Source organism: Brachyistius frenatus, unplaced genomic scaffold (assembly GCF_029030835.1).
Source record: "Brachyistius frenatus isolate BFR_SWC_R1_liver_20210118 unplaced genomic scaffold, ASM2903083v1 Contig_94, whole genome shotgun sequence".
Lineage (NCBI taxonomy): Eukaryota > Metazoa > Chordata > Actinopteri > Embiotocidae > Brachyistius > Brachyistius frenatus.
In genome coordinates this window covers 1,376,890-1,394,743 of record NW_027210693.1, presented here as the reverse complement: position 1 = coordinate 1,394,743, position 17,854 = coordinate 1,376,890, and the positions used below count along the sequence as shown (strand labels likewise).

Below are 17,854 nucleotides of genomic sequence, written 5' to 3'. Positions count from 1 at the left end.
TTACTTAACACTCACTTCTTTGAGTGGATAAGTGCATTCACACTGACAAGTATGGAAATGTGCAAAAAAAAAAAAAAACGGTCCAAAAGTGAAGTGTGAAACACTGGACACTTTCTACACTCCATGGTTGCCATCTTGGCTACGTACAAATTACGGCTTTTGAGGAAGCTACAGATGTTGCGTAACATCACAGTAAAGTGTTAATTTTTTTACGAGGTACCAACATGGATAGCGGCCATCAGTGTGTTTATTCCGTGCTAAAGAGAGGACACAAAGTCACGTTCATTTAAGGGTAAAATAATTAAAGCCAGCAGAGTTGTCGGCAGGCGATGCATTCAAATGCTATGATTATTTCCTGTAAGTGTGCAACTTGACAAAACACTACCAAGTTGAAATTCAAGTACTCCACGAGTAAGTGTACTAAGGTATATGAATACTATATGTTATGCGTATGCCATGCTGCTGTTGGATAGAAGCCTTCGGTATGCTTATTGTGTGCATCGTTTCTGGGACTAATATTTAAAGCCAGCATATGTATGTTGGCAGGTGATGCATTCAAATGTTACGCTAAAAAGTGCAGTATAGCAGTGTACAATTTGAGACACTACTGTGTCAAAATGTGCATACTACACAAGTGTACTAACATGTAAGTGCACTTCATATGAATGTACTAAGGGAAATACGCTATTTCAGACACAGCCTCAAAATTTCATCATCTGGCTTCATAGGGTCACTTAGCAAGGTTTTATATCTATCATACAATGTGTATATATATGTATGTATACATATATGATGCATCTATGATATCTATAGCTATACAGGCAATCTGTCCAGAAGGAGGTGGAGGGGGGGGGTTGTATTCCTTTAATAGCTGCTGTGCATTCAGACCACGCTCCAGACATCACAAGATGAGTTTATAAGTCTGATGTCAAGGAGCTGAGAGGGGGTCACACGTATAAAAAGCTTAAATAAAGTTAAAGCAACACTGAGCTCGAGCAAAACACAATATACCATTGCCTGCAGTTGGCCAAGAGTGTCATGGGATTTGTGGCCGACTGCAGGCTATTTTTGATTTACTTTTTCTATGTTTACTTCTTCTTTTGAGTAGCTTTCATATCATGCCCGCTCCCACAGCGACTTGCATCTGGCTGGGATTCTAATAAATAAACAGCCCTGGAATCACAGTGGTGATGTATTTTTTTTTTTTTTTTTTCACATCTCCATATTCAGCATCAGTCTGGAAATATGATTTCCTATAGCTCGTACTCTTGGCTGTAGCGTGCCACATGTCTGTGCTTGATTTGCTCAACAGAAACACAGTAATGAGCCTGGGAGATAACGTCAGAGAAAATGACAAATTAATGAGAACACTGCACTAAAAATGATGACTAAACCGAACTTGAGATACAGGAAATCATACGTGTCACATCCATGTTTTGATTAATGCTTCAAACCTACAGTACACGGGGTTGGAGTACCCTGCTGTCTGAGAACAGAGTCACAGCTCCCTCTAGGTCTTCATTTAAAGCTGCTGTAGCAGATGCAAAAATAAAGAGGAGAAAATTAAAATCCTTGGAGCCTCATTCAAGACAGAAAAAAAATTATAGCGAGTACAGAACTATGTGTCATAGAGGCAATTAAGGCTGAGCTAAACAGCTCCTTACAGACTCCACCAGCAGACAGCGAGACTGATCCCCTGCGGTGCAAGCTACATAAGGTCAACTCTCCATAGGTCTGCCAGTTGGCAAAAAAAATCCCTCTGTATCCCTGCCACCGGCACCCCTGCTGAGAGGGTGTTTAGCACTAGTGGCAATATTGTGATTTGTCATACAGTAGGTCAGCAGTGAAGCCAGATTCAGGGAACATGCTTGTTTTTCTGGCACGTAATCTTAACAGTGATGTGTGCTTGCCAGGGACATTTTGCCTTATTTAAAAGGCAAGTTGAAAATGCCACTTTATTTTTCTGGTGTGTGTTTTTCAGAAATGAAGCACAGAAAAGGTTATTTGGCACCAAAGTGTTTGTTTCACCTCCAAGTAGCTCACAGCATTTACAAATTAATTTAGACAAGTTTATTTTTCTGACAGTTAATGTTGAAACTGTCTTCAATAACAGCAGGGTTTCTTCTTCTTTCTTTTATGACATTTAGAGCATGAGGGAAAATTTTACTTTATACTCCCGTTAAAAAAAGATGCTTGAAATGGAAAGATGTGTGCAGTTTTTCATACTTTTAACATTTTAAACTTTATCACAATCAGACTGAATGCAAGGAAAAATCAAACTGATTTTCATGCAACAGTGAAACGGTGTAGCAGAGGCCCATTAAGCATTGGCATTACATTTTGGAGGCAGATCCACGATTTATTTTGTTTTATTATATTGCATGCTAACTACAGTAGATGCCACACATGTTAAACATGTTAGTAAAATTCAATAGTGACAAAACATAGGCCATTCTCGTAATGCAACGACTCCATGTTATAATCCACGTTCATAGGTGTACTCGCTCAAACTCAAACAGAACCGGTACAACTGCTGAGATGTGAGGCTTCACTTAGGCACAAAACATTTTTTTACATCATTCTAACAGCTTTGAAAATATGTCCCAACATTTATAGTTGTTTGCAGCTGCAGATTTGCATATCATAGAAGAGTGCACTGTTGGCTTTTTTGGAGTTCTGCCCTCTCCGAAAGCCTTTCTCGTTAGCGGTGTTTTATGAATTGAAAAGCACACGGACATGTGGTCACCCTGAAGGCCATATTGCTGCAGGAAAGTGAGGCACAAACACCCCGAAGCAGCGTTGCAGAGCAGTGGTAAGACTGTGAAGTTGGATTATGGCCTGCGGGGAGAGGGAGGGTTTCTGATCCCTTTGACACCTTGTAGGATTACAGGTTTGAATTTGATATGGGCAGCCACATGCAGCCAATGGAGGGAGTGTGCCACAGACGGATCACATAAAACCTACGAGCATCCAAATGTTTTCTTGTTTTTTTGTACCCGAACTGTCTTTAAAAGAATTTTGGGTTTTTGTTGTTGTTTTTTTTAAATCACTGAAATCTGAAAAACTACACAAGCAAATGCGTCCCAGGGTGATTCTGTGATTCAGTAGTCTGAACACCATTTCGAGCTACATTGGTTTTGAGCTGTGTGTCTAATCTTTGACTTGCTGGGAGGATAAACCATCATTGTAGAGTCTCAACAACAACTGTTTTGCACATAACCTCTCCCAACACACCAGCTGTAAAATCCTGATTTAGTGTGCAAGAAAAACCAAAGCAAATAATGCTCTTTTATGTCTTGAGATTGAAATGACGTCAGAACAAAAGGCCAGGACAAGATTAATATCTACCTTTGAACTCCAGGTTGATGGAAATATTCCATGGAGGCATAAAAATATTCTAAAAAAAAAAACCATGGCCTTGAGTCTGCAAACTTTTCACTTAACAGTTTTAGCAAAACACCATAAAGATGAAAAAAAAAAATGAAAATCAGCTGTTTGACTTACCAGATGCTGCAATGGTGCACAGAAGCAGAGCAAACCGTGTCACGTAACCTTCCATCTCCGTTTCAGTTTCAGGTGACGGTACGAGCTGAGTCTCAGTCTCAAGGGTGTGGAGACACTCGGTCGGTGCTTGAAGTGTCCTTGGCTGGTGGCGGAGCAGCAATGACTGCGGTAGTGGAAGAGCAGAAGATATCAAGGTTAGAAAGGTTGAAAGGTGAAGGGGGGGAGGGGGGGGGAGAAGGTGGGGAAACAGTGAGGAGAAGTGATGGCTGATAAAGACCAACTTCTAATCTCTTGTACATCACTCATACTCAGCCTGCATGTTGAAACAAGTATCCAAACCCAAGACTGTGTCATGAAAAGGTTAACATAACATAATACAAATATACCCCATGGTGCTGATTAACCATACATGGAGTCATAATTGTGGTTGATTAACATGAATATTAAAAGTCTAGTTTTCCACCGATAAAATACTCAAACTCTCTTGACCTGCACCAACATGATTACAATAGAGAACCCATAAAAGGTCATTTATATCCACAGGTCATTTATACAAGCTGTTCAACACTGACAGTGAGAGACATGCTGCTTCCATTTCTTACATTCCCACATAGGATGGCAGGAATTTCCTCATGAGACAAACCCACAATATTTCTGTCCGTCTTCCTGGTGCACAATGAGGGTCTGACACCAGGGGTTATCTGCTGGTCACTCCACTTCTGGGCCGACCGTTTCAGGAAGCACTACGGCATCGCTTTCTTTAAATAATATCACAATGCCAAGATCAGATAAGAGGGAGACGGCTCTTGTTATATAATTCATATAGAGGGAGAGGAAGAGCCTGTGTAAACTGTTTGTGCAGCTCCACAGGAAAACAAAAAATGATCGTTATGTTTCTCTGGACATCTTACTGGAAAAGAAAATTGTCTTCAAGTGTAACTACAAAAAGGGTACTTTAGGGATTGAATAACAAAAAAAAATCTCGGTTTAGTTGATAAAACAAGCAGTTGAGTTCAGTTGATGAACTAATAGCCTAATAACGGAACTAATGAGGCGCAATACTGATACGGGAAGAGCTCTTAAAAAGAACTACAAGCCTTTTCGTGTATGATTTCTTACTTTCAAAAGTCTAATAATTGGCATTTCCCACCGTTACTTGAACTCATCATCGGCTCTTTTAAAACGGACATTAAAAGTTCTGGTCGAGAATCAAGCAAAAAGATTGGCTACTGCCATCTGGGCTGACAGGGAAATAAAAAAAAGGGAGCACACATCCCTCAGGGCTCAAAACGAAAAGTAAGCACACACTTCTGAATCAGAAACACTTACTTTTGAAGCAGGTATCTTTCTTGAATAAAGTTTATAATCCACGAGCGAGTATATGGCTATATTCAGCAATGGAGCAATGCCAGGACTTTCCAAACTTTTTGTGCTGCGCTGGGCGGTGCAGATTTACTTTAGCACCCCGCCCACCGGAGGGTTTTTTTCCGTTTAATAAGCGATCCCCCTGTCCCAGCACTCACTGTCAATCACTTTAAATCGACTCAGCAGGAATGTATACAGCTTTAAACCCATGAAGAATGTCAGTCAAAAATACTGCAGTCAAATCTTATCAAGTGTAGGTCACAGTTAGAATAGAAAGGATAAAATGTCACTGCTTTTTTGGGAGGGGCTTTATGATCATTTTTACAAATGGTAAAATTAACCCACAGGATGATGATGATGATGATGATGAAAGAAAGAAAGAAAGAAATTCTCCGTATGCACTTGTGGCAAATTGGACTTTCCAATGTGGACTAGGATTTGTGGACACAAGGTGAATAAACTAGCCAGGATTTTGCCATAAAGGATATAAATTATGTGGACGCACGTTAGGAAGTCATAACAGTTCAACTTTTTTGGGCAAGCACTAAACATCCAACATTAATATGGCTGTCTTTACCTGACCAATAGAGTAGATGCGTATTCATTTGTTTGCAACTCAGCATCAAGGCAAGCGTGAAATAGACACGGCAGTCTACTACCGCAAAACGTGACATAGCCACGCTTTGGGCTGTCTAGGTGTGAAAGTTAAAAAAATGTAAGCGTGAAATTTACAAGTACGTAAATGGGATGTGACCAAGGTCCCGCAACAGAGGTTTTCGAGACCAAGTATGAAGGAAATGTTTTGGCAGAATTACGAGGCAGGATGAGTTGATCTTTTTCCTAACCACAACCATGTGAATATTTCCTAACCACAACCACATGAATATTTACAGAACCACAACCACGTGAATATTTCCTAACCACAACCACGTGAATATTTACGGAACCACAACCATATGTTTTTGCACAAACTTTCATTTTCCTGTAAATCACATGGCTCAAAGAATGCAGCCGATTTGATTTTTGTCTAATACAGGAAACTGTGACTTTCATTCTGAGACAGCCCAAAGCATCGCTACCTCACATTTTGCTCAAACCCAAATGTTTTGTTAGATTCTTTTGAATATATTAGTGTCCGTGTGATGAAATGCCTGAATATTCCCTTGTATTTAAACAACAGTTGCGAGTGTGGCAACACAACAGATAATGATAAAAAAAAAAAAACATTTTTAAAGATGAACTCTACATTGTTCTACATGAACTACATTTAATAGATGTACTATTAGTCACACGATGATCTGTATGTTTGCAGACCTCTACTTGCACAGTACACGACACATCTGGCATACAACACAGTGAAACACATTTTGCCGACGGCATGTTCAATGAGTATGCCGAGTTAATATTGTCTTGTGTGGTGACCTCTTGTGTTAGTGTCAAGAGGGTTCAGATTCTGACCTGCAGTTTTTCTTCACCTGCATATCTTCAAATAGTTCTTAAAGTCCAAGCTGCCCTGAGCTGATGATTTCATGATGTTAGAATTTTTGCAGCATCTACTTAAATTTTCTTTTTTCCATCACACATCTGTTCACATAGTTTTTTTCCCCCAGACTCACGTATAATCTTTTCATCCAGAAGTGAGTTTTGTATACCTCAGGGAAGCAATTTTATTGTCATTACAGTGAAGTTACGAAAATTACACACCTATTATCAGTTAAAGGTCGTTGCTATATTTTATGGACTACCCTTAGGAAACAGATGTGTAATTAAAAAATATTGGCAAGTCTTATTTATTCCAAATTATTTAGCAGGTGCCGTTACAGATGCTATTTTTAATGACACTGTTTTTCAGTAACACTTCACTTAAAATGTTATGCATAAGACCAACATGACACCATCATCTGTCAGGAACATGAAGGACATTTTATGAGTGTTTATGAATGTTGTCTTTAAGTTTTATTCAGCCAATTATGTCACTTTTAAAGCAATAAGTTTTTTGAAAGTTTTTGTTATGAAAAATGAAACTAACTCCAACCTTAACTATTTCTTTAACTGTAGAGTTAAACATGGTGTTCATGAAGGGGTGATTTGAGGGAGGTTACAGTCTCCTTATGGACGCACAAATCTAAAGTTCACATCTGCCTTCATTTTAAAGTTTCTTTGGCAGAATCATAGATGATGGTTGAGTCACTACCGCTGTCTGTTCCCACTGCACTTCGTTTCATTTTGTTGTTATCAAAACACTTTTCATAAAAACAGTTTTTTTGCATTACACAGTTGGGCTTTTATGTCTAATCTTTGGCTTCTCCACAGCAGCTAAATGGAATTTAGCCATCATTCAAGTTTATTACTCACACTTGTGACATGCTAAAACGTGTTCATGAAGTAGATTCATCTAGTTCAGTTCAGTCTGTTCATGCACAGTCTTTGATAGGAGATTCGATCAGTTAAAATAAGATAACTCATGTAACTGCAAGAACGTTTTTTTTTTTTCCCCAAATGAAATCTGTGAATTTGAAGTAACATTTAGAATTATATGTGTATATATTAAAAAATTATTTCGATTTTTGTCATAGGTTATTTACTTTATCCTTATCCCTACGTTATACTTATGAAACTCCAAAACGGAGAAAAAGCTTGAGCTTATCTTGGACCGGTGTTTATCTTCAGTTGCTGCACGGTCACAAAGAAAGAGTAAGAGCTGCACACAGTAGACACAACATCCTTTCTGAACTGAACAGACTCGGAGGAGTCATCGTCCCATCAAATCAGCTCCCCACAAAGTCTACTGGAAGACAAACAGAAAAAAAGAAAAACAGCAACAATGCTACAAAAGCCTTTATAATTTAAAAAAAAAAAAAAATGCTGAAGAAAAAAATATTACAACAACCGTTTCTATTTACCTCTCTTTCCCTCTGTGTGGGCTCAACAAGTCTGTTAAAGTGTTAACACAAGTGAAAAAAAGGCAGTTCAGCTTTTTTTTTTTTGGATTTGCTCCTGTTCCTGAGTGCTATCTGCTTTAACATCGTATCTGCACATCAGAGGAGAGAATTACAGTTGAAGGACAAAACAAGAAGTGTTTGTTATAGATTGAGTACAGCTCAATATGGTAAACACAAACCTTCAGTATAGGCCTGCAAAGGAACCAGTGATGCCTTTGGTCTGCACCTACTATAAATTAAACATCATTGATGTCGACGTTAATAAATTTAAATCGTAATCTCATAATTCCCATGTGCAAGGCACTATAAAAAGAAGAGTGTTGGGGAGTAACCAGTTCCATGCAATTAAATGACAAAATAAACAAAATTGTAAATCAATTATATTACTGAAAACTGAAATGACCTCAGTTACTATTCAAAATGTTGGTAATGACATAGGAGTGACATCTAAATATATTATTTTTGGTAAAAAGCTTGTCGAAGAATATACTGTAGTAATCCTTCTATTGCTTTGCATCTTTTCTCCAATCAGGAATGTTTTCTGCGTACATCTACACAGGCTCCATCTGTTTTCTAATATGTGCTTAGGCGTTTGTTTTTGATTGGTCAAATCAATGTCCATTACTCTAACCAACCACGCCAAAGTAGTCGATGAATAACACAATGAGATATCTAAAAAAAAAGCCATTCAGGAACTAGTGTCAATACTTTGTGAACAGTACTCGGCTCCAGACTTAGTTGAAGGTTATTGGAACATTTTTCCTTTACTGCAGTCAGATGTGATCGACATACTTGATTTGCTTTAAAATCTAAACATTCCGATCTTAACTGAAGTTCTACTGAAGAACGTTTCATAAAAGTTTGATAGCAATCAGTGCTGAGTACCGTGGTGAGGTTAGCACAGCCAAGGTTACATGTACTTTTACGACTTTCCCACTTCAACACATTGGTTGGAAAAGTAATCAAATATAATAAGTTACATGAATTTGATGAAGCAAAACGGTCCTAACCTGGAAATCCAAGCAGATCACAAGCATTTCATGAATAACTAAACTCCATCTTGGAGAACTCTAGAAGCTCCCACAGTCACACAAAGAGCCCTGTTTTCTAAGACTAGTTGATATTCTGTCTTGACTCTAAACTTGACTTCATTCTTTCCGGCAGCACGAACAAAGAAATGCACACGGGATACGACACTAAGTGGAGACAATTTTATGCTGCTTGTGTTCTTTGGTGCTTAAATGACTGCGGTCCTCTGGTAGTTCACACGGCCTGCATTCAGCAGCTGAGGAATACGTCATGGTTGGCATTCACCTCGGGTACTCGATCACATCTGAGACCGGCTAAAGGACGCTTCTACAGTAGCACTATTGGAGCCTGAAATACTACCCTCCCTCCTCCTCCCCCGACTCGCCACCCCCACCCATGAGTAGTTTTTCAATAACAGGAAACAATCGGCCATCGTCTTTCATCGCAGGTCGACGCTGGTTCCCGCACGGTGCCACTGGGTCTCTGTGGTGCCAGCCACCACACCAGTCCACAGCAGGGCGAAGACGGAGAGAATAAAGAGTATGCGCCGGCTTAGTCGTTTCCTTATCGTCCTCCAAGGGGGGATCTGACGCATGGCCTCGCACTGGTAATATCCCAGTCTGATACAAGATGAACAAAAGCTTATCGTCTTTACAGAGTCATTTATGGTACATCTACAATCCCTTAAGGAAGCTAAACTAACTCATTATGGAAAAGTCCCCTTCGCAAAGTCATATCTCACTTTTCAATGTAATTCTGGGTTTTCGCTGGAAGTGCAGAGAGGTTTGCGGTATGCGAGTGGTCCTGGTTAATTCCAGCTATAAAGTTGCAAGTAACTTTCAGCCAGGGTTTTAAAGGTGGAGGGGAGGCAGGGGGGGGGGGGGGGCAGAAGTACAGAAGTCTAAATCCCAACCTGGGTCGAAGGCAGATATTGACAAAGAAACAGACCTCAAGAAAACGTAAGACGTAGTCCACTAGCAAGCTGACAGTGAAATTACTGAGCGGGCTGATTGCAAAATGGCTGCAGGTGAGCAGATTGAGGAAATTGGGAGCAGGTGAGGTGGGTGTGGCAGATTGGCTACAGAGAGAAAGAGAGATGCTGGGGACCTCTGGTGGATGGAGGGAGCACAAGTAAAATGATCATGCATACAGTATGTTTGAGGCAAACTTAGATTTTTTTTTTTTAAACTGCCACATGCTACGTTTTCGATCTCATTCATTTTGTGTTACTAATTGAATTTTCTTCCTGGTAGGGGATACCAAACTGTGGTCTTCATAGCTGATGCAAGACTGCTGATGTAAGACTCTGCAGCTACAAATAAGTGAACACACTTTTATAGCCTGCAGACATTTTTTTTCCCCCCTTCGGATAATCTTATCTAGCTTGGTGGAAGTCTTACACTGAGAAAGTTTTTTTTGAAAATGTTCTTATTAACCTCCATGGTGATTGAGAACATTTCCCAGAGCTGGCCATTAGGTCTGTTGGTAGGTGAAAAACGAATTATTTTGTTGACAACTTTCTGCATGCAATAACACAAAATCTGCTCCACGCTTTTTATTCATGTGGGTCCTAACATTTATTGAATAGTGTATTATTACTTTACAAAATCATGATGCATTGATCATTTAATATATTTGAGAGTTTAAAATGAATAGATGAGTATATCTGGAATTAATAAACCTGGCTATTCCTTTATTGTAGGCCTTTTGCATTGCTGTTGTATTTTCATTTGATCACAGACTGGATGGCACTGAAAGTGGTGACTTGTCCACTGCTGTCGTTTTTTAGATGACCACAGGGGGGCGCTAAAGTAAAAAATGTTTTCAAATCCTTCATACTGTGGTTTTAAACAAATTTTCAGTTGTCTTGAATGATTAAATGTTTTCTATTAAATGTTAGTTCATGAAGTGTTTCTCAGACTTTATAAGGGGTTAACCTGGGTTTAATGGCCCAAACTGTAGGAATGTTGTGAAATCCACACACATGGTGACACTCTGTCTCTCTCCCACATTCACAGACATGTACCTCTGTCTTTCTTTGGTTGTCGTACGTGATAAATTCCACTGCACCCTCCAATCTTCCCCTTTGTTTTGTACCTTTATTAGGTAAGAGCGGCATTCCTCGCATTCAAGCAGCATCCTCGATGACTTTATGAAAGTGCACGCAGACGCCTTCTGTGACTGACATTCCTCTGGACACATCCTGTGCGCCCTCAGAGGCCGTTTTCCTCTTCCTCACCCCTGCAGCCCGGAGTCATGATCAGAGCTCTCCTTGGAGACTAGTCCGGATACCTGCTGCAGTGCTTGCTCGTCCAGCTGGAAGTGTGTGTGTGTGTGTGTGTGTGTGTGTGTGTGTGTGTGTGTGTGTGTGTGTGTGTGTGTGTGTGTGTGTGTGTGTGTGTGTGTGTGTGTGTGTGTGTGTGTGTGTGTGTGTGTGTGTGTGTGTGTGTGTGTGTATGTGAGAGAGAGAGAGGAAGGTGAAAGGTGAAGGAAGACCAGTTGGTCATCAGGTCCTCAACAGAAAAAAAATGATATTAACAGCAGTTAAGTATGGCCGTCGCAGCATATCCTGCATCCTGTTGTGTCTACAGGCTCCGGGACCTTCATCCAGCTGAATAGAAAAGTGTTTCCCTTTCCAACTTGGAAACATTATCAAAGTGTTTTTTAATGTGAGTTTACGTGTTGGTCCAGGACTACTCACAATGTCAGTCTGGAAATATTAGCAACATATTTTGCAAAGTGCAGCTCTGAAATGTTTATACACAGTCACCACTGATATATTATCAAATATTTTCCATTATAGGCTATTTTAATTTTCTTTTTTTCACATTATAGACACCCATGTTACATGTGTACATCTTAATGAAAAAAATAGAAAAACAATAAAACATTTCTGTGTTTAAGTCCATGGTGGTTGAGAAAAGTAATTTAAAAGGTCCTGTCAATGGACATGTAAACAGAGTTTCATCAGTTGTTCCACAGTGGGGGATCTCTCCTGTTGTTCAATGGCACGATGATAAAAGAGTCATGAACTCTGGTCTCTACATGGCAGCATTAAAGAAGGAAAAACAAGATAGTGGAAAGTGCTGGTTTGTCCCAGAGCGTGGTGCCTTCAGGGTTCAGAGGTGGTTGACACTTCCTGTATAGCCGACACTATGAGCCACAGTAGAGCCATTGACATACATGTTCAGCACAGAACGGAAGCAATACTTATATATAATAAATTATATATATATTTAAAGAAAAATATATTCCCAGATGCTGCCTTAAGTACTCATTGTTGTGTGACTTTTAAACTTTAGATAGTTATTGCTGGAGTAGGATTAGAGTTAAGGCATCTTTGATGGCCTTCCATTTTTTTTTTAAGCCAGATAAGTACTGGAAGTGTATTGTTGCTGTTGTTGATCATGTTTAGTCCTTATAAAAATTACATTGAGGAAACTCAAAAGTGAAACAACAACCAGACACAGCTCATCCAGTTATGTTGTTTTACTACAATGCATCAACAGCCTTGGAGACTTGGGTGAAGACTTCATCCACTGGCAGCTCCGAGTCGACCTGAGCGAAGAGAGATGACACCATGAGTAAGAATTCATGTTCGATTTTACACACGATTCACATTTTGGTTTTCCGCTGTCGTAGCTGTCATATGCACCTTTCTGACGATACCACGGCCCTCGTAAAAGGCGATGACTGGCTCAGTTGCTTTGTAGTACAAGTCCAGGCGCTTCTTGATGGTCTCCTCGTTGTCATCAGAGCGGCCGCTGGTCTCACCGCGCTTCAGAAGCCTCTTGACCATGGTCTCTCCTTTGGCATCAACGTACAGCAGCAGGCAGGGTTTGCCGATCTGGGATAATAAAAAAAATTAAAAAAGAGTTTTCTAATTGAAGTTTTTATTTATTTATTTTTTCCATTGATGCAGGGATGAATTATAATTGAACATCTCCTACCTTCTTCTCAAACTCCTCTCCCTGCTTCACCTCACGGGGGTAGCCATCAATAAGGTAGCCCTTGGAGACATCAGCCTTGGCGATCATGGCGTCCTTAATCATGTCTAAGACTGTGTCCTGCAAGCATCACCGAAACATTAGGATCAGCCTTCACTATGATATGGCTCTTCTGACACCAAAAAAACGTAAACTTCTCTTCTATCTATGCACACATTTGTTTGGAATTGCAGATAAAGAAAGTGATCCTTGCTTATCAGTAATTTGCAAAAGGTAAGAGCAATATTTTTTATGAACATCATTACATTAAAATGTAATTTCCCTGTCTTACCAGGGGTACGAGCTCTCCCTTCTGCATGATGGCCTGGAGCTGCTTGCCCCTCTCAGAGCCAGAAGCCACCTCAGCACGGAGCAGGTCTCCAGACGACAGGTGGGTGTAGCCGTACTTTGTGACTATCTTCTCACACTGGGTGCCCTTTCCAGAGCCGGGCCCACCTGAAAAAGAAAGACAAAAAGCATCACTGCAGCACGAAAGAGACGACTGCGTTCTTGCGTTAAGCGGCTCAGTGCATACTCACCCACAACAAAGATGATCTTGGCATCTTTAATTTTGTCTGAAATGAGAATGGACAGAAGAGGTTATAAATCCATACACGGTAAGAGATGTTTTTTTTCTCCATTAAAAAAGTTAAATTCGCAAGGAAAAGGAATTTTGTAACAAACCATTTCGAGAGTTTAATGTGGAGGAAACAGCACATGTATTTTCCATTTTTGACTGCAGACCACAGCGTCAGTTGGTCCAACTGGTTTGCTTTGGTGTACTTTTGTGTTATTACTGAGACAATGTTGGCATGGCAACTGTTGCCACCTAATGTTTCGATTAGCCAGGTGTTCACATGGAAATACAGGAAAGGTCTGAACTAGAAATCTGAGCATGAAAACTAAAAGATCATTTATAATAACTATTTTATATGATTAGCGCAATGTATTTCAAAACTTGTTTCTGACAATAAAATGTAGTATCATAAAAAAGTTTTTTTTTTTCTTGCAGTCTTTTTAAATGTGAAATGTTGACTTTGACTGTATTTTCAAAAATCACCAAAAGAGGGCAGTAGAGTTCAAGAAACTACAAAAAGACAAAAAGTCTACTTTTAACTCCATTACATATTAATAAAGATACAAGTGAACTTGTTCCACATAATGAATCATCATAAATAAAACATTTATAACCTTATTGAAACACTTTATAGTAATTACCTGCCATTGTGTTGCGTTTGAGTGTTTTCCTTCAACTGAAAAACAAAACAGAACAGACAAGACAGATTTAGTACAGCAGGAAATGTGACTGCAGCAGAAACACAAAGTCCATCATATTTTTTTGATTGGTTATAGTAAACTGACAATAATTTTCTAGACAAGGCTTTTATTATAGTCCTATCCCATTTGTTTCCCACCATGAATGCAAGATTGCTCTACGTTGTGGGAGCCGGATAATCAGTGTCATTCTATCGTTTCCCCATGTGGATTTGCTTTTTTTGTAATATAGCTGTTTTATCCATCAAGAGAATCAAAACTGCAGAATTTAAAACATTCTTTATTTCAAAGTGAATAATATGAAAACTATAACATAAACAATTTGCTATCTTTTTTTTTTCTTTTCTCAGAGAAAGTCACCTGCTCTTTGTAGACTGAGTCCCCTTTAAATCCAGACTCAGTGTGCTTTACTCACAACTCAAGTGTAATAGCAGCAATTGTAATAATAATACCATTCCTGGCATGTATGTATGTGTGTGTATGTAGTATGTGTGTGTCCACAACTATGTATATGTGTGTATGTGCATAGAGAAAAATCAGTTTCCAATCTTTTTATTAATAGAGACTGAACAATGAAGCTGCACTGGTGTTATATTAAACATAACATTATTAATAAGTCTTAACTGTATGTCTCAACACTTTCAATGTCAACCCTGTTTTTTTCTCCTATGGTGTTAAAGCTTTTTTAAATAAGTTTTGAAAAACAAATAAACCCTTTGTGCTCCCTGAGATTCGGCCAACCTGCTGCAGAAGAGACAGTAGAAGCTGCTGCTTGTAGCAAATGAGGTAATTAAATACTGGTAATTCTAGTCCATTAAGATTTGACCGGCACTGAATGCCTCTTAGTTTTGTATTAACAGCGCTGAGTTTTATCGAAATAAAACAACAGCCACATGGTTTCCTGTTTACACTTCTCTTTTTGCTGTCTCAAAGACAGAGGAATGAGGAAGGAGGGCGGAAGAGACATCAGCGTACATGGACATCTTCAAGTACATGCTTGTCTGCGTCATGTGCTGCAGGTTGAAAATGAGTTTGAAAGAAATACCTTGGAAGCTGTCATTTTAGGTGTTTTAGGTGGAGCATGTGGACTATGTACCATCAGTCTTTTACTTTCACCTTCATAGCTACGCGTACTCCACTTTTGGCTATTGTGCTTGTTCCTGGGTTGCATACGTCCCATGCTGAAGTCATCAAGTAACCTGAGAAGTTGCTATTTGAAACAAGATTTGTACCTGGATTGAAAGGGCTAATTTCTTAGGTTACTTGGTGACTCCAAAGTTGGCAGGGTCACCAGGGCAGGACATACTGACCCCCAAAACATGCTATAATTAGACATTTTTCTATGAAGACTTTATTTTTTTAAATTCCATATCCTTCCTATATTTCTCTTAGCCCTCCTTTAGAAGAGCTACAAATGGAGGAGTGACGTTGGATTAGATTTAACAAAACTTGAATTTGACCTGGTGACAATGCGCCTGTTTGCACGATTCCACATGCCTGCTTTTCAAACCAATCTGTTAGTATAGCGCCAGATTAAACAGGCTTTCAGGATTGTAGGGTGTTGGAAAGGAGATACGAGTTGTTTCACTATAACTACACTGCAGCAAAGGAAAATATAATATATACATTTAAATATACTATATGTGCTGCGAATGGTCAATTTCTATTATCTAAAACTAACATTTGTTTCCTGGTTTGCCACTTTAACAGAGTTTAAACCAAAGCTCCCAGCTTGTTCTCTACTTCTCACTTGTAATACCCCTCAGTGGTGCTGGTGCTGCTTCTCAGGTGACCAGTTTTATGTCAGCTGCCATTAAATCCTGGACTCTGTAAATGTCACTGGGAGGCTGGCATCTGAGTCAGCACACAGCCAGTTTGAGAATCCCCCTCTGGCCTATTACGGTGCCATCTTCATGGGTCCGCTGCTTTTTTGGCATGCCAGACATGTTCTGGTTCCAATATGGTGCAAATAACTTTGGAGGGCACTTGGGAGTGCAAATTATATTCAATTCTGCAAAGAAGTACAAAAGGGAAACTATGCAGTGAAACAAAACATGGCTTTCCTGCATCACTATTATTATATATGTTATATAAGAGAGGCTGTGTCATATGTGAGATGTGCCAAGGTGTTTGAACTTGACTCCATCACATGTAGACAGAGCTCTCTGAATTTGGTACTAGAACTGGATCCTTAATATGCATGACTATCTTACAAAAACATAAATAATGCAATACCATGCACTCAAGTACAGAATGTAGAAGTAGTTTAGAGAACCTGATACCATTGGTCCCCTCATGTCTTATTGCTGTTTTTTAACATGCAACCCAGCTAAAAAAAGACTCAGTCAGTCTGCAGCTGTTAAGGGGTATCGTGTCAACCATTCTCAAAAAGCGCACGGTGATGGAGCTCTGACTGACTGACCGACCTTAGAAGCAACTGGAGTGAAAACACAGTGCTGAGCACATTATCCATTAGTACATTCTTCCTGCATACTAGTTGGTTACTAAGGTACTCTGCAGTTTAATTAAAGGCACTGTTCCTTTAAGGGAGAACAGGGGAACCTTTGACGTCAGTGCAGAAGGAGATATTCCATGTTGTTTGTGAAAGCTGTGACTGTTGTGGACATGTTTGTGTTTCAAATGTCAAGCTTTGGTCTCTTTAATGTGCAGCGAATATATAGCAGAATCAATAGCACTCAGCCACTAATCAGCTGTTAGTGACCGTTACTGGGGCTGAAAGCCTGAAAGCCTGAAAGCATGGCATTGGACTTGAATGGCTGGAGAAAGCTGGTATGAACATGCCTGTTAATGGCTGCAGGTTTTGGACAACGTTGACATGTCATTAAAGTGCATGCAGACCATCTGCAATGATAGGTCAGAGCAAAAAATAAGACCGAGTGACAGTGAAACATATTTTTAGCTTTGTAATTATGTAATCCATTGAATACCATCGCTGTGAATGACACACTGGACCTGTGCAATACACCGTTTTCTCTTAAGTGTAGACCATTTTAAACTATGTCTCTAGAAACCAGATGATAGTTTACTATTTCCGTGTCTGCCTCTGTCATTTCCACTCTCCATCCCATGACACAGCCCTGCCCACTCTTTCTCTCTGACATCTCCTCGTCACTCCCTCTGACTAATTCAGACCTCTTCCTCAGCCGTTCCTGCCTGCTCTTCCCCTGCCGAGCCTTTGTCCTCTGTACTGACCTCTCTGTCCTGCTGTGGCTCTAGGTCCCAGTGCAAGGGGCTGCTGTCCCTGGATCCCCGTATATGTGTGTCTGCACAGTTACTGCTGCACTGCAGCCCTCCCTCCCCCTTACTATGCCTTTATATAGCTCAGCTGAGCCTGCTCAGCCTGCGTTGCATTCTGGGAAAGAGGGAGGAATCACGGACAAGGAAAGGGAGGGAGGGAGGGAAGGCGGAAGAGAGGGGATGATAGACAGGAGGAAGCGGGGCTTAAATTAGAGGTGTGGGCGGGTGAGAGCGGGGCGGAGTATCCACACTATTTCAAACTTAAAACTTTGAGGCATTTTTGTCCTTTTTCCTCTTTGATGCATAAAAAAGTGTCACATCTGTGAATGAAAATAAGAAGCTGAATAAGTGTCTTTGTGTTTTAATAAATGTTTACATTCCTACTCAATCTGGGTTACGCAACCACACAGGAAGTTCGTCAACAAGTTGGGTCACATTGTGTGTTGTTTCACCAAAGATTGCAGCTTGACAAATCCAATTCAAATGTTTGTGTGT

General features: G+C 39.9%; 2 protein-coding genes across 2 annotated transcripts in view; both read right to left on the bottom strand.

Moving 5' to 3' along the window:
• The window catches only part of eng (endoglin), a 39,962-nt gene extending 35,034 nt beyond the window's left edge, over positions 1-4,928 (bottom strand). Inside the window, exons 1-2 of the mRNA XM_069710772.1 lie at positions 4,834-4,928; positions 3,505-3,667 (exon numbers count right to left, since the gene is read on the bottom strand). Coding sequence (XP_069566873.1) covers positions 3,505-3,559 — 55 coding nt within the window. The 5' untranslated portion in view covers positions 3,560-3,667; positions 4,834-4,928. The remainder of the gene's footprint in view (positions 1-3,504; positions 3,668-4,833) is intronic.
• Positions 4,929-12,314: 7,386 nt separating this feature from the next.
• Positions 12,315-17,423, bottom strand: ak1 (adenylate kinase 1). The gene is made up of 7 exons (XM_069710760.1): positions 17,315-17,423; positions 14,045-14,079; positions 13,366-13,401; positions 13,119-13,282; positions 12,791-12,907; positions 12,496-12,687; positions 12,315-12,398 (listed from the first exon to the last, which is right to left on the bottom strand). The coding sequence occupies exons 2-7, from the start codon at positions 14,049-14,051 to the stop codon at positions 12,333-12,335; spliced, it is 582 nt and encodes a 193-aa protein (XP_069566861.1). The 5' UTR covers positions 14,052-14,079; positions 17,315-17,423; the 3' UTR covers positions 12,315-12,332.
• Positions 17,424-17,854: the final 431 nt, after the last annotated feature.

Excerpts from the sequence above, each read along its gene's own strand:
- ak1 (XM_069710760.1), bottom strand. Across the intron at positions 12,688-12,790 it reads GAGAGGAGTTTGAGAAGAAG|ATCGGCAAACCCTGCCTGCT; the intron begins GTAGGAGATGTT and ends TTATTATCCCAG. Across the intron at positions 12,399-12,495 it reads GCCGTGGTATCGTCAGAAAG|GTCGACTCGGAGCTGCCAGT; the intron begins GTGCATATGACA and ends CTCTTCGCTCAG.